The sequence below is a fragment of the Heliangelus exortis genome, chromosome 22 (genome assembly GCF_036169615.1).
Source record: "Heliangelus exortis chromosome 22, bHelExo1.hap1, whole genome shotgun sequence".
In the NCBI taxonomy this organism is placed as follows: domain Eukaryota; kingdom Metazoa; phylum Chordata; class Aves; order Apodiformes; family Trochilidae; genus Heliangelus; species Heliangelus exortis.
The window spans coordinates 6865852-6879941 of record NC_092443.1 but is presented as its reverse complement, the minus strand read 5'-3'; the positions used below and the strand labels follow the sequence as shown (position 1 = coordinate 6879941).

Sequence of the window (14090 nt, the reverse complement as noted above, 5' to 3'; positions counted from 1 at the left end):
CGGCCCACCCAACCCCCCGCCTCTCCGGAGCGGCGGGACCCTGTCAGCGGGCAGGCGGGCAACACGCGCTGCCGGCGCGGCCCTTTGTTGTGCCCCACCACGGCGGAAAGTTGCAGCCACCGGGACCCCCCGCCCCGCCACCGCACCCGGGGGGCTGCCGAGGGGCGGCCCGCGGAGCCCCCGGCACCGCGCCCCGCTGCGTTACCGGCCCCGAGGGGAGCCCGCGCCGGGCCGGACCCCTCCCCGCGTTCCACTCACCGTTGCGGGGCGGCCCCTTGGCGGCGGCGCGGGGCTCCGGGAGCTCGGCGGGCGGCTCCAGCTCCATGGCGGCGCCGGGGCCGCGCCGGGCCGGGCCGGGGCGCGGCGGGTCTCAGGGGCCCCGGCGGCCGCGCTGCCCCATGGCCGCTCCGGGCGCTGCTGACAGCCAGAGCCGCCGCTGCGGGCGCCGCGCTCGGGCCGGGCCGAGCCGGGCCGCCCCGCCCTCCCGCGAGGCACGGCGGGAAGCGTAGTCCGACCGCGCCGCCCGGATGTACCCACGGGGCCGCCCCCGGCCCGGCCCCGCCCCGCGGGCGGTCCAGTGGGCCCGGTCCTGGGGGCACCGCCCCGGTGGGCTCCGCGCAGGCTGTGGGGTCACGGCCGGACACACCTAGGCTCGCTCAGAAGCGTCGGGGCGGGAAGGAGGGGCGGGCCCACCGCGGCACCGGGCAGACCGGGGGAGGGAGCGGGCGGGTCCGCCCGGGAATCCCACCTCGACAGAGGAAGGGATCGGCTATCCCGGGAAAGCGGCACCGGGCAGCACGGAGGGAGCGGGCAGCCCCGGTACGGGGAAATGAGCATCCCGCGGTACGGGAAAGCCCGCACGGCCCCAGGCAGCTCCGCCCGGGGACGACCGCACCGCCCCCGCCGCAGCGGCGCCGCTGCTGGGGCCGGTGTCGCCGGCGGGACGGGGCGGGGCAGGACGAGCGGGCGGGACGGGCGGCTCCTCCCCGCCGGGACGGGACGGGACGGGCGGAGCGGGCGCACGGTGCGGGCGCTCGGCGCCGCTCTCGCCATGCGGGCGCTGCTGCTCCCGGCGCTGCTGCTCCCGGCGCTGGCCGCGGCGCGCGGCGCCGCTACGGTAAGACCGGCCGCACCGGGACCGGCACCGGGGCTGGGATCGGAGCCAGGGTGTGCCCACCCGCCGCGCCTCCACTGGAGCTCTGAAGCGTGCGGGTACAGCCCTTGCTCCCTGCCGTCCGGGTCGCCTCCTTCGGGAGCGGCGGTGCCGGTCCGGTGGCCCCGGTGGCAGCGGACGGGCTCCGGGGGTTCCCAAGGTGGAGCGGGCGGGGGCGCTCCTGCCTCCAGCCGCCCGGGGCTGCCCCGTTACCCCGCGGGCAGAGCGGGCTGGCTCCGTCCCAGCAACCTGCGCTGGGATCCGAGACCCGCGTCCGCGGGCCGGGATTTCCTGCAGATTTTGGGGCATCGATGCCCCGGCAAGCGCCGCTGGGCAAGACCGGGCTCAGGCACTGCCCGCCCCCTCCACGGGAAGCGAGGGTGGGGGGGCGAAGGGTCAGGAGCGTGGGATGTTCCCGGGGAGAGGCCGGTGCGGTGGTTTCCTTGCGCGGCGAGGGTCTCGGCGGAGGGGGTGTGCTGGGCTGTGAGCGTGCTGGGGGGTTGGAAGGTGCCCAAGCTGCGGTGCTGAGCTCTGCAATTAGCGTGTCTGTGCCAGAGAGAACAGCCCGGACAAGGCTTTGTGGGATCCAGCCCCTCGCCTTAATCCGTGGGTGTCTGTTGACCCGCAGCCGGGCCAGGACATCAGCTAGGGGGAGGGTAGTAGGCCCCAGGTAGGAGGGGTGCTGATGCTACGATCACCAAAGCCAAGATTTTCCAAGTTATTTGGTGGAATGAGATGAAGCAGTTGGCTTGGGAGTGGTGTCCCGAGCGCTTCGGAATCATCAGCAGGTGCTGCCCACTGTACTTGAAAAGTATTTTTTCAGTTCTTGAAGTTTGGATCAGATCCCATCGGTGGGCATTCCCTTGCCGCGCAAACGTTTTGCGTGGTCGTGTCCCCGTGACCAACATGGGACACCCGAGCAGTACCAGTGCCCAGAGCCTGGCCACCATCAGCCACAGCCCGGCTCTGCCCCAGCTCCCCGGCTGCAGAATGTATTTCATGCCTTGTGCCAAGTTGGGGAGGAGAAGGAAGAGGAGGGTGGCGCGGTTTCCCTCCCGTGATGGGGACATGCCTCCCAGCAGCTGTGCGAGAGGCACGCAGTGCAGCAGCATGCTTATCAACACAGCGTGTTTTCCTCCTAAACGAGTCCTCTGGCAGCAATCAAAGGACAGCCTAAAAGCTGTCCAAGGTTCATTGTCAAAGGTCCCGCTTTCTCCAAATAATGGCACAAGCTTCCTGCTCACATGGATGTTCTCGCAAGAGATCCCAGAACCAGGCAGCTCTGGGAAAATTACTCAGCTCGTAAAAACCTGGGAGTGAGGAAACCCTCAGCAAAGTGCAGGGAAGCTACACCCATGCCAGCCATGGGTGCTCTATCCCACTGTTGAGAAGGGACCCAGCCCTGGAGGAGGAGCAGCACCTGCCTGCCTGCACCCTGGGCTGGGGTATGCAACAAGCAGGAGGGTTCAGGGAAAGAACCACCCAAGACTCTGGGGGGCCGCAGCAGCCCCACAAAGGTTTCTTGGAAAGCTGTTAGTTTTTGTCCCTAAGCCACCAGTGCAGCATGCCAGCCTTCAGCTGGAGCTGCCTCATGCTTCCCACATCCTAAACCACCCACACACCGTTGGGGAGTGGGTCCCACTGGGGTGAAGGGGCACAAGAATTGGGACAGGGCCAGGCAGAGACTGGGGAAGAGCACCCAGGCAAGCATCAAGCAGCATCTCAAGGAGGGAGGCGGGGTGACCCTCACAGAACTGACTGCGCAGGGTCCTTTTTTTTAAGACTTCCTTGTTTATAGCCTTTTCCATATAAACAGACCCTGCTTAAGGAAGCTGCTCAAAAGGCAGAACGAGGTTTAATGTTACTACCCCACGTGAAGGCAGGCGGCTGCCCTGGATCGTGCACAGCGAGGTGCACCCAGGAAGGGGCAGCTGCTTTCCCCCTGGAACCCAGGGTCCACTGGCACCTCGACTCGAGGATCAGATTTTGCTGAGCAGCAGCTCATCCGTGAGACAAAAGCAGATGCTGGGGCCCTGGGTCACTGGCTGCCTGCCTGCCCAGGGGCTGTTCTTGAGACCCAGGAGATACATGGCTTCAACCAGAGGGGCTCTGGGGAAGAGGTTGCCCCTTCATGCTGTGCAGGACACCCTCACACCCCTGCTTGCCGGGTCCCCCGTGCACTGCTGCGTGTAAGCAGCCGCTGCACAGTGGGACTCCTAGGGCTTCACCAGGTTGTTAATGGGAATAGAGGACCCTGGCTGGGAATTCAGTGGGACTGCTCTGGGACACACCAGGACCTTGTGAAGGGCTCCCACAGGGATGCATGTGCACATCAGGACCTTGAGCAGCACCGTGCACATGGAAGGATGGAGTTCGCCCGGCTGTGTGTGGAGCAGCCGGCAGCTCACCCCGTGCTGGGAATCGTCCTGCCTGTTTGCACAGGCACCGGCATGGCCGTGGGGAGGTCAGGGGGCCCAAGGGGGTGCGAGAGCTGGAGAGGTGGTGTCTGCGGGGCGTCCCTCTCCGTGCCCTGCTGCTCCCTGCCGAGACCTTGATTAGATCCTCTTGGATTTACAGCCCTCTGGGCCACCGGGTGTTTTACTCCCAGCCAGCGGGACCTTAAAGAAAGAGGGTTTTTTGAAATGCAAAATGCAGGAGGTTTTGCTGCCCTTCACGAAGGGAAGCTCCTGCCCCGGCTGTGAGGGGACCCTGCTGGGGCGGCAGCTCTCAGGCAAAGCCACCGCCCGGAGCCGCAAGCACATCAACCCAGTGGGAGGACGGAGCCTGCATGGCCGCGGGTGCTGCCCACAGGCAAGACATCAGCTCGTGGGTCTCTGCCCTTTTCCACACCACGCTGTGCTCCAAGGAGGATGGGAGAGCCAGAGCTGAGATCATTTCCCAGCTCTGCCACCGTTCTGTTTCCCAGGGTGTGTCAGAACCCTCTGCAGGGTCACTGTGCTGCTGCTCCCGGTTCTCCCACGCTCCGGGTGCTCGAAGCAGGCGCATCCCCACGCCGTGAGCAACCTGGCCGTGCTCCCTGCCAGAGCCCACAGGGGAACCACTGGTGACAGGGAGGGGAAGAGGAACACAACTCCTCAACACTGCCTTGTTCCCCAGCACAACGCAGGGGGAATCTGCAGAAAACAGCTGGAAAGCACCCTGGGCCCTGTAGCATGAGTCAGGGCCGTGTGTAGAAACAAGGGAGCCCTTGAGTGTGTGCCCTGGGCCATTGCGGGAGTCTGGAGGGGCTGAGCTCACCCCTGCGTGTCACCATGAACAAGGGACCCTGTGTGGGCTCAGGGCTGGAGGGGGACAGAGTAGTTTCTGGGTCTCCTCACCACCATCCCTGCTCACATAGGTCTTGCTGGAGGCAGGGAAACAGTCACAGAAATGGGACCTGAGGCACAAAACACTCTGATGGCCACAGGGCTGAGCAGCTGCCTGGGTTTTGTCACCGCCACAAGGGTTTGGGGTGCTGGGACAAGGTGCTCTGGGCCAGACAACTCCCCACACTCTGCAGAGCACAGCCAGGAGCCCAGGGGTGGTGGCCATGCAGCAGAGGGGAAGTCGGCTGTAATGGCTGGCTGGGGTCAGGGCCCCCAGGGCACCCAGGTGGGGCACCAGCTGCCCCACAGCCACATGTCCCCACAGGCACTGGGTGAGGTGGACCAGGTCCGGATGACCTCGGAGGGTTCCGACTGCCGCTGCAAGTGCATCCTGCGGCCGCTCAGCAAGGACGCCTGCAGCCGCCTCCGCAGCGGCAGCGTGCGGGTGGAGGACTTCTACACGGTGGAGACGGTGAGCTCAGGGGCTGACTGCAAGTGCTCCTGCACTGCCCCCCCCTCCTCGCTCAACCCCTGTGAGAACGAATGGAAGATGGAGAAGCTGAAGAAGCAGGCCCCCGAGCTCTTCAAGGTATCTTCAGGTGTGGAGGGATGGGGGGGGGACAGAGACCCCCTCCCCCTACCCCATGTCCCAGCCCTGCTGTCCCTCTGCAGCTGCAGTCCATGGTGGACCTGCTGGAGGGAACACTTTACAGCATGGACCTGATGAAGGTGCATTCCTACATCAGCAAGGTGGTGGCCCAGATGAACACACTGGAGGAGGTGAGTGAGCTCCAGCAGACACCGTCCCTGCAGCCTGCCCTGTCTTGGTTGGTTGGGACCATCTGGGGGTACCATGGGCTCCCCGAGTGGGGCTCCACACCTCTTCTCTCCTCCAGACCATCAAGACCAACCTGAGCAGGGAGAATGACTTCATGAAGGAGAGTGTCATGCGCCTCACTGACCAGATGAAACGCTATGAGAACTACTCTGACATCATGATCAGCATCAAGAAGGAGATCTCCAACCTGGGCTACCAGCTGCTGCAGAAGGATGCTGCTGCTGTCCCTGAGAGCAAGGCACAGGTACCCCCAGGACCCCTCACAGGCATGGCCACTGCCACTGAGCTTCTGCTGCAGGGCAGAGCTGAGCTTCAGTGCTTGTGGCCTCACATTGGGGAGCACTGGGCTGGTGTCTGCTCCCCTGCCTGGCATGGCAGTAGCATGGGAGGGAGGGGAAGGGGTCTGATCAGGCTGTGCCCCCCAGGACACAGCGGGCAGCCCAGAGAAGGAGGCAGGACGGTACCCCAGCACCCGCAAGGCACTGGGGGACAAGGTGGCAGCCCCCCGAGCACCCAAAGAGAAGCAGCTGAAGCCTGAGAAGCCAAAGAAGGATAACCTGAAGGCCAGGGGGGGAGCACAACCCACCCCCAAGCCCAAGCCATCAGTGTACCAGCAAACAGTGGTTCGGGGCATCACTTACTACAAGGCTGGGCAGGCGGGGGCCGAGGGGCCGGCCAGCAGTCGTGGTGAGTCCCTGGGATGGATCAGGGGTCTGGGGGTCTTGGGGCCCCCTCCTGCCATGGTGCTGCTCGGCAGGGCAGAGGCCCAGAGGCTTCCCCTGCCAATGCAACTTCCCCCCGGCTCATCCCCCACAGAGATCTCTGCAAGGGGGGCAGCTATGCCAGAACAGCAGGAGGAGAAGGTTCACCCACCCCCTCTGGCTAAAGGGACCCCAGCCCAGGCTGTCATGAGGGTAGAGACCACCGTGCCCAGCACCACGGCTGTTGCCAGCACTGCCCTGGCCCCCCGCACCACCGTCCACAACACCCCCCCAGCCATCCTTGAGCAGGGGGCTGACAGTACCATGAGCCCCAAAACACCAAACAGAGGTGGGTGAGCAGGGGACTGGGAGGGGACACCCACCCTGGTGGTTCCAGCACTTGTGGCCAGGCTAGGCCAGCAATTGCCCTGCCATGGCAAAGGACTTCCTTGCCCCAGGCAGAGGCAGGCTGCCTGGGGCAGGGGTAAGCCTTCCTCCTCCTCTTACTCGGTACCCAGTAAAGGAGGTGGAGTGTGAAGGCACCATCAAGTCGGTGGAGCCCCCCACAGAGCACCACAGCTATGGGCGCAATGAAGGGGCCTGGATGAAGGATCCTGCTGCCAAGGATGACCGCATCTACGTCACCAACTACTACTATGGCAACAGCCTGGTGGAGTTCAGGAGCCTTGACAACTTCAAGCAGGGTGAGGGCAGGTGGTGGAAAGGTTGAGGAACCTCGGATCCTCCTGGGTGGGTGCTTATCACCAGCTGTGCCAGGCCGTGGGTTGGTGGGCAACTGATGGGGACCTGCAACACCCATGGGGCAGTGGTGAGGGCAGAAGTCCCTTGTGCCTACCAGCATGCTTAGGCCTTTATTCATGGGACCCCAGTGCTGTGAGGGGTCCCAACAGCTCTCCCATCTGCTCACAGGCCGCTGGAGCAACCTCTACAAGCTGCCCTACAACTGGATTGGCACCGGGCATGTGGTATACAAGGGTGCCTTTTACTACAACCGTGCCTTCACCAAGAACATCATTAAGTATGACCTGAAGGAGCGGTACGTAGCAGGCTGGGCACTGCTCCATGACGTGGTGTACGAGGACACAACACCCTGGAAGTGGAAGGGCCACTCAGACATTGACTTTGCTGTGGATGAGAGTGGGCTCTGGGTCATCTACCCCTCTGTGGACTACGACTACTCACAGCAGGAGGTGATCGTCCTGAGCCGACTCGACCCCGGGGACCTCTCGGTGCGCAGGGAGACCACCTGGAAGACAGGGCTGAAGCGCAATGCCTACGGGAACTGCTTCATCATCTGTGGCATCCTCTACGCTGTGGACACCTACAACCAGAAGGAAGGGCAGATCTCCTATGCCTTCGACACACACACAGACACAGAGGCAGAGCTCCGGCTGCCCTTCCTCAACCAGTATGCCCTCACCACACAGGTCGACTACAACCCCAAGGAGAAGGTGCTCTACGCCTGGGACAACGGCCATCAGATGACCTATGGGCTACACTTTGTGGTGTGAGCGCCGGGCCGGATCCCAGCTGCATCCCTATCCCACTCCCCACTGTGCCCAGCCAGGACTCCCTGACACAGCCTGGCCCTGGCACCCCAGCTGGGCCAGGGCTCTGGCTTTCATCCCAACCCCCCTCCACCTTCTGCACCTGCACTGCACCTGCCACATTGCAGGGCGGGGGGTGCAGGTAGGCACAGACCCCCCCCATGACAGCGTGGCTTCTGGGGCTGTGGGGCCGCCCCACGGCCGATGGCTCGACCGGTGTTGCCTTCCTGGGGAGGAGGGAGAGGAGCTCAGATCCGCGTTCCTGCAGCACCGGGAGGCAGCCGAGTCTGTGCTGTCGGCCACATGGCAGCGCCCACCCCACGCCACCGCATCGAGCCCGTACCGCGCACCGCCCGTACCGCGCACCGCACACCCCGCCCGGCCCCGTGCTGCCCGCAACCGCCTGCTGCCAGCGGTGCGAGTACCGACAGAGCAGTGCCGGTTGCCTGGGCCCCATGCCCTCGCCTGCCCCTTCCCCCGCGGGCGGGCAGGGCCCCCACACTGCCGGGGCAGGAGCAGCAGCTGCTATGGCTATTTTAGGAGACGTGATTAAGATGCCTTTGCTTTTGCCGCTCATTAGCTTATTATTTAAATTGCATTCACCGGAGCCGCGCGGAGTCCCCTCTCCCGGCAGCGGGCGCAGAGCAGTGCCCTGCCCGCAGACACCCCTGCCTGCACCCCGCACCGGGGACCCGCTGCCCTCTTGCTCCCCGCCTGTGGCCCGGGCGAGGGGCCGGGAGCGCTTGGCTTGGTTTTGGTCATTTTAGACGTGAACGGTATTAAAGAAAAATGTAACAGATGAGTCAGGGGACTGCTGCGCCGTCGTTTCTCCCGCAGTCGGGCAGGGAGGGGCGGGCGGGTCTCGGGAACAGACCTGGGGGGGCAAACCCTGCAGGTCCTGGGGAAAAGTGGGTTCGGAGTGTCCTGGTGTGAGCTGAGCCCCTTTATGAGGACGACAGGAGGGCAGCTGAGCGTGGGCACGGCCGGAGCAGCTGCCCTGCTCCTGCAGGATTTGGCAATCGCGGAGCTGCTGGAGGGCCGGGGGGCAAGAGCAGCCCCCGCGTCCATCTCCTCCCGCTCCAGGCTGTACGTGCCAGGGCTGCCACCCCTCAGCACCGCTAGCCCTGCCTGCCAGCCCGGTGTCCCGTCGGGCTGTGACCGGGCTCCTTGTGCCAACACGGCTGAAATGTTTCCTCTTGCAAAGACCTGAAGGGATCACTGGGCAGCCTGGCAGCCCCTTTCCAGGTCCTGCTCTGGCTCATAAAGACACCCTCTGCCCCTAAAGTCCCTGTGCCGGGGGGTGTGGAGCATCCCTTGCTTGGCCAGAAGTCCCCACCACAAGAAAGGACATGACTGACTTTCCTCCCCCCTGGTTGGCTCCCTGCCAAGCTTTTATCTAGCGATCCCCAGCAAATCCCTGTCCAAACAATACGGATTTCTGACATTTTTTAGCGGTAAAGTAAACTCCCAGCACATCTCTAATTCCAGGGCTTTGTTGATCTTCGGCAGGGGCTGCGGTGGCTCCACGCTGCCTTGCTGCGCCAGGCTGAGCTGCGGGTGCCCCGCCGATCCCCCCGGGAAGAAAAGAGGGCGAAGGGGGTAATTAAACCCACATGGCTGGGGGGTTACTTAATTGCAGCCATGGGGCCTCCTGCAAAAGCACCCCTCTGGGAGCAAGCCCCTTGCTGCCCCTAACGCTGTGATAACGAAAAGCTTTAATTACACCCACATGACAGATATTTCATTAAATACTTTCCCCCCCCCCTACAGCTGCCTGGCCATGCCCCTGAATCCCACAGCCACATGCACCAGCTCGGCCTGTCTACGGGGCTGGGGAAAGCTGGGGAGGGGAGACATGGGGGCAAAAGGCAACGCGTAACAGGGGACAGTGGGCTGGCAGCACTCTGCAGCCTCAGAAGGTTTCTTGGCAGCACAGGCTGTAAGCTGCAGCACTGTGAGAGGTGGGGTGTGGGCCCTGGGGAAGCAGCCCCCCAGCTACTCACACACAGAACACCAGCAGTGAGCAAAAACAAGGGGGCTTTTGTTTCTGAGGGGGTTATTGTGCTGGGTCCTTCAGAGTTCCCAGATCCCCCAACTGCTCCATGCTGTTTTCTCAGTCTAAAGTCTCTCTGATCCCCTTTCTCTGATGTTTCATGTCAGGGAATCACACCTCAGGTGAGGGCAATGGAAATGCCTCTGAGCACCTGCTCTGATGCTCCCCATCTGCAGCCTGACCAGCCCATCTCCATGGCAACACTGGTGGCTTGATTTGGTGGCACTGGAATATGTGGAAATCTCCCTCGCTATTGCTGCTGCCCAAGGGGACATGTGTTGGATATGGAGCTCCAGACCCAGCAGTCCTTGTCCTGGTCCTGCTCCTGGCCATGGTCCCAGTCCATTGTCTCTGAAGCCTGGTCCTGGCCTTGAGTCTCAGGTGCTGCTCCTGGTCTCTGTCACAGGCAGGATGATGCAGATGAAGGAAAACAGGGGTCCCCAATGGTGGGGGTATGCAGGTGGGGGCAGGATGAGCTCCTGCTGTGCTGGGCACTGCTGATTTCCAGACATTCCTCCTGTGCGTGGCCAGCACCACCTCAGCTCATAACGTGATTAAAAGATTAAAATCTCTCAGTTCAGCAGCAAGCAGCAAATGAAGCTTGAGGCAGAGATGCTGAGGGGCTGTGGTGCCCAAAGCCCCCCTGACAGCAACGCAGCACTCAGGGGAGGGCACTGAGGCCATATGGGAGGGTGGTTGCTGGTGCCACAGCCCTCCCTCTAAAAACACCCTCCATGGGCGCAGCTGGCCCCTAGGTGAAGCTGAGCAGTGAAGCCCTAATTCCCCCCTGACCTGGCTGCTTTCTTCTCAGTGCTGGGAGCCCCCTGGCTGCAGTTTGCTCCCATGGGGGGACCTGGGCCCATCTCCAGGACAAGAGATGCATCATCAGCTGTCCATGGCCACACAGCCCCTCCCTGGCCAGGGGAAGCTGGGAGCCACTGCCCCGGGGCTGCAGGGCTGGGACCAGCTGTGTGCAGAGCATCTGAAGGGGGAATTGGCTTCTTCCTCCAATTCTTACCTCCCTCTGGGGGCTGTTGACCCAGGGAATGACGCGATGCGTGTCTGGCAGCAGGTGGGAATGAGCCCTGGGGCTGTGCCCACATTGCAAACATGCTTCCAAGCTGGAGCCAGCAGCACCAAGCATCACAGGGATCTATTTTTATTGCCCTGCCCTTTCCTTCACACAGTCCCTGGGGCCGGCAAGCCTGGGCACAGCCCTGACAGCACAGCAGCATGGAGAGGGTTGGTATTTCCCACTCCCTAGGGATGTGCCATGGCTCCCTGACACGGCTGCTGTGCAAAACAGTGCTGGCACCGCTCTGCCCAAGGTCTCTTTTGGGACACCCCTGCCCTCCCTGTCCCCGAGCTGTGGCTGACAGGGCAGCACCTCGCTGGGATGGGCACATCCCTGCTGAGACCCGGCAGCTCATTGCACCCAGGGCCAGCAGGGAGGTGGGGAGGACACAGCAGGCAAAGCTCCCCTGGGAAGGTGTGAGGGTGCTCAGCATCAAACCTGCTCAAGTGCTTCCCCGTGGCTGTGCTGGCAGCAGGAAGCTGTTTCTCTTGTAACCATGATGAAGCTGCAGCTGGAAGCGCAGCGGGGGCTCAGGATGCAAGTGTCGCCCAACCCAAACAATGCTGGTGGGGTGAGCAGCAGGAGCTGCCGGGTCCACACACACCTTCCCAGCACTCCAGGGCTGTGAGGGGCTGACAGAAACCCTGTGTCAGGGAAGCGGAGGCACAAACCCAGCCCTGAGACCAGGGAGCTTCTACATCTCTCCATGTCCCCATTGCTGGACTGGGACAGGCACAGAAGGCTCGACCCCCTGCTCCCAGCAGGACCTGGCTGGAAACTGCCTCCTGGGGACGGGGGCTGCTGCTTCTCTCCCTGGGTCCCTCCTGGAATGGCTGCCTGGGCACAACTGGGCTCTGGGACTGGGCAGAGGGCTGTGCCTGGGATGTTCTGCCCTGCCATGGCAGCAGCCTCTGGGCAGAGCCTGGTGGTCTGCAGGTTCCTTCTGAGGAGCCTGAGGCTCAGTGTCAGCACTGCAGCCCTCATGTTGTGTCCCTGTCCCCTCGGCTACCTGTGCTGGGACATGTTTGGTGGGAGGACACTGGTGCTGCAGGACTGCTGGTTGGTCTCCAGAGAGCCGTGGGGTGAGGAGGGGCTGCAGGGTAAGGCAGGAGCAGGAGCTGGGGAGCCCACCCTGAGCAGCTGTGGGGAAGGGCCGGGCAGTGGTGGGCAGCAGCAGCCAGAGGGAAGGGAGGGAACTAAGGGCCTTGGCGATGCCTCTGCTGACTCATTCACCAGTGGGAACAGAAATCCGTTCCCAGGATCCTCACTGCCATCTCCAAACCACCCCAACCCCTGGCACAGCAGGGCATGGCAGCCCCTGGGGTGATGGGTGTATCCAGCAAATGCCTCATCCCTGGCAGCATCCCCCAGGACAGGACTCTGCTCACTGCTCTACCCCACAGGCTGGCAGGGAGCCACCAGCCCCAGCACACAGACACCAGCCCCGGCACACAGTGCCCCCACTGCCTGGTATCCAAGGACCACCTTTGTCCAGGAGACCCAGGACAGGAGCAGGGCCCCGGGGCTGTGTGGGTGTCCAGACACTGCCCTTATTCATGGGAGCAGCAGGAGGGGGGACGAGTCCTCCCCCATCCCAGCCAACAGAAGGGACATTCAGGGCAGGGAGTGGGGGGCTGCCCTGAGCAGACCCCAGCCTCCTGCGTGGCCAGCAGGATGTGGCATTTCCCTGTGGGGCACTCACAACACGGGGGTTATTGTCACCCAGATGTGTCAGACAGCTCTCACACTGTCATGTGAAGTCACCTCTGCCTGGGAACATGGAGCAGGTGGCACAATGCAGCCAAGGGCACTTTGGACATGCCCAGGGTGGCTGCTTCCAGGAGCACGGATGTAGCAGGAGCAATGCCAAATGCTGGGGGTTCTGCCTCTGGCCACCCCCTCTTTGGAGACCAGCAAAGCTGGAGATCTTGTGCCTCAATCTTGAGATACCAGAAGCCCGTTTGCCTCCTGGGACAGCTGGTGTGGCCTGTGCACACACTGTGCTTGAGCTGTTCTCATGTTTTGATCTCTGTTTACAAGGGTGTATGTAAAAGGTTTGGAAATACAGCAGACTGTAACCAAAACCCCCATGAAAAACTTGAAAAGTCTTTTACCTCCAAAGGTGGCCTCACTCTAGGCAGGCACCTGCAGTAAACATCAAGGAATCTTCCAACCTGAGTAACTGCATCTTTGCAACTGTGCCTTGCAGAACTGCAGACATACCCAAACCCAACTGTGACTCCAGGATGCTCCAAGGTATCAGTTTGAGGTGTGATTTTGCCCCTGCAGTGACCACAGCAAGAGTCTTCTCTGGGCAAAATGCTGCAATCCAAACCTGGGACTTTTCCTTGGATGTTCAGTGTCTGGTTTGTGCCTGGTAATTACTGTATTTGTGATTTTTTCCCACTCTTGTTACTGGTTACTTAATGGCATGCTGTCATCTGTACCATGACCCAGCATTTTTTGACACGATCCTCTCCAAGCAGTGCTGCTCTCCTGGCCATAGATGGTGACAGCCATTTCACCTCCAGCACACTCCAGTGCTGCTCTCCGAGGCTCTGCACTGCATCTGCCTTCTCCCCATCTTTATTTCCAAACCACCCCACAGCTCATGGTCCCTGCTGACAAGACAACTGACTCCTGGCTCACACAGTTGGGGCCAGGAATTTACAAATGGCCATCCAGGGGCAGGCTCTGGACAGCCATCAGGGAAATGTTACCCGGGTTTGGATTTCCGTGTCAGGAATGCTGGCAGAGCCATCAGACTCCCTGGACACTGCTGAGGAGCACAGGGTACACAATGCCCCTCCTGCAGAGCAGCCAGGCGTGATGTGAGAGTGAAGCAGGACAGTGCTGCCTGCCCCATCCCCAGCACAGGACCTGCCCCTCCCTCCCCTGCCAGGCACCGGGATCCTGGGCAGGAGTCTGTGGGGCTGTGTAGGGATTCCCATGTGCTACATCTTTTGGGGAGCAGTCTGCTGCTGCACAGGGGATTCAGAGACCCACTGCAAGCCAGAGGAGCCAGGTCTAGCAGGACACCCCCTGCTCCTGCAGCCTGGGCCCCACAGGGCCTGGGCCCAGAGCTCTGCCAGGCCAGGTCCCTTTGCTGCCAAACCGATCGTGTTCTGGCCCACACTAAGCTCCTAACAAAGCCACCACACAGCCAGCATTAGCATCATCGTAAAGCTATCCCTCAGACAGCTCAATATATGGGAAATTCACTCTACTGCACATAATTAAATCTCTCTCCAGTTAAAACTTGTTCAAGGCTTAAAAATTCTTCAGATCTACGCTAAGTTCAGTGAGCAGAATTAAGATCCTTTTCCTAAACAAAATCTGGATCCAATTTAAAGACTCCCTAACGAGAATTTTTTGT

General features: G+C 62.1%; 2 protein-coding genes across 5 annotated transcripts in view; one reads left to right on the top strand and one right to left on the bottom strand.

Moving 5' to 3' along the window:
* The window catches only part of NR6A1 (nuclear receptor subfamily 6 group A member 1), a 71379-nt gene extending 70891 nt beyond the window's left edge, over positions 1-488 (bottom strand). For 2 of the 4 annotated variants that reach the window (XM_071766483.1, XM_071766481.1), the window contains exon 1: positions 259-488. In XM_071766483.1, the coding sequence (XP_071622584.1) occupies positions 259-325 (67 nt within the window). In that variant the 5' untranslated portion in view covers positions 326-488. The remainder of the gene's footprint in view (positions 1-258) is intronic. The other 2 variants (XM_071766479.1, XM_071766482.1) reach the window with 2 other exon arrangements.
* A 482-nt stretch (positions 489-970) lies between these two features.
* On the top strand, positions 971-8388 carry OLFML2A (olfactomedin like 2A). Its single transcript, XM_071766478.1, has 8 exons — positions 971-1117; positions 4805-5068; positions 5152-5259; positions 5376-5561; positions 5743-6004; positions 6134-6367; positions 6537-6722; positions 6949-8388. The coding sequence occupies exons 1-8, from the start codon at positions 1052-1054 to the stop codon at positions 7548-7550; spliced, it is 1908 nt and encodes a 635-aa protein (XP_071622579.1). The 5' UTR covers positions 971-1051; the 3' UTR covers positions 7551-8388.
* Positions 8389-14090: the final 5702 nt, after the last annotated feature.

Excerpts from the sequence above, each read along its gene's own strand:
- OLFML2A (XM_071766478.1), top strand. The coding sequence starts at position 1,052 with ATGCGGGCGCTGCTGCTCCCGGCGCTGCTGCTCCCGGCGCTGGCCGCG. Across the intron at positions 6,368-6,536 it reads CCCCAAAACACCAAACAGAG|TAAAGGAGGTGGAGTGTGAA; the intron begins GTGGGTGAGCAG and ends CTCGGTACCCAG. Across the intron at positions 6,723-6,948 it reads CCTTGACAACTTCAAGCAGG|GCCGCTGGAGCAACCTCTAC; the intron begins GTGAGGGCAGGT and ends ATCTGCTCACAG.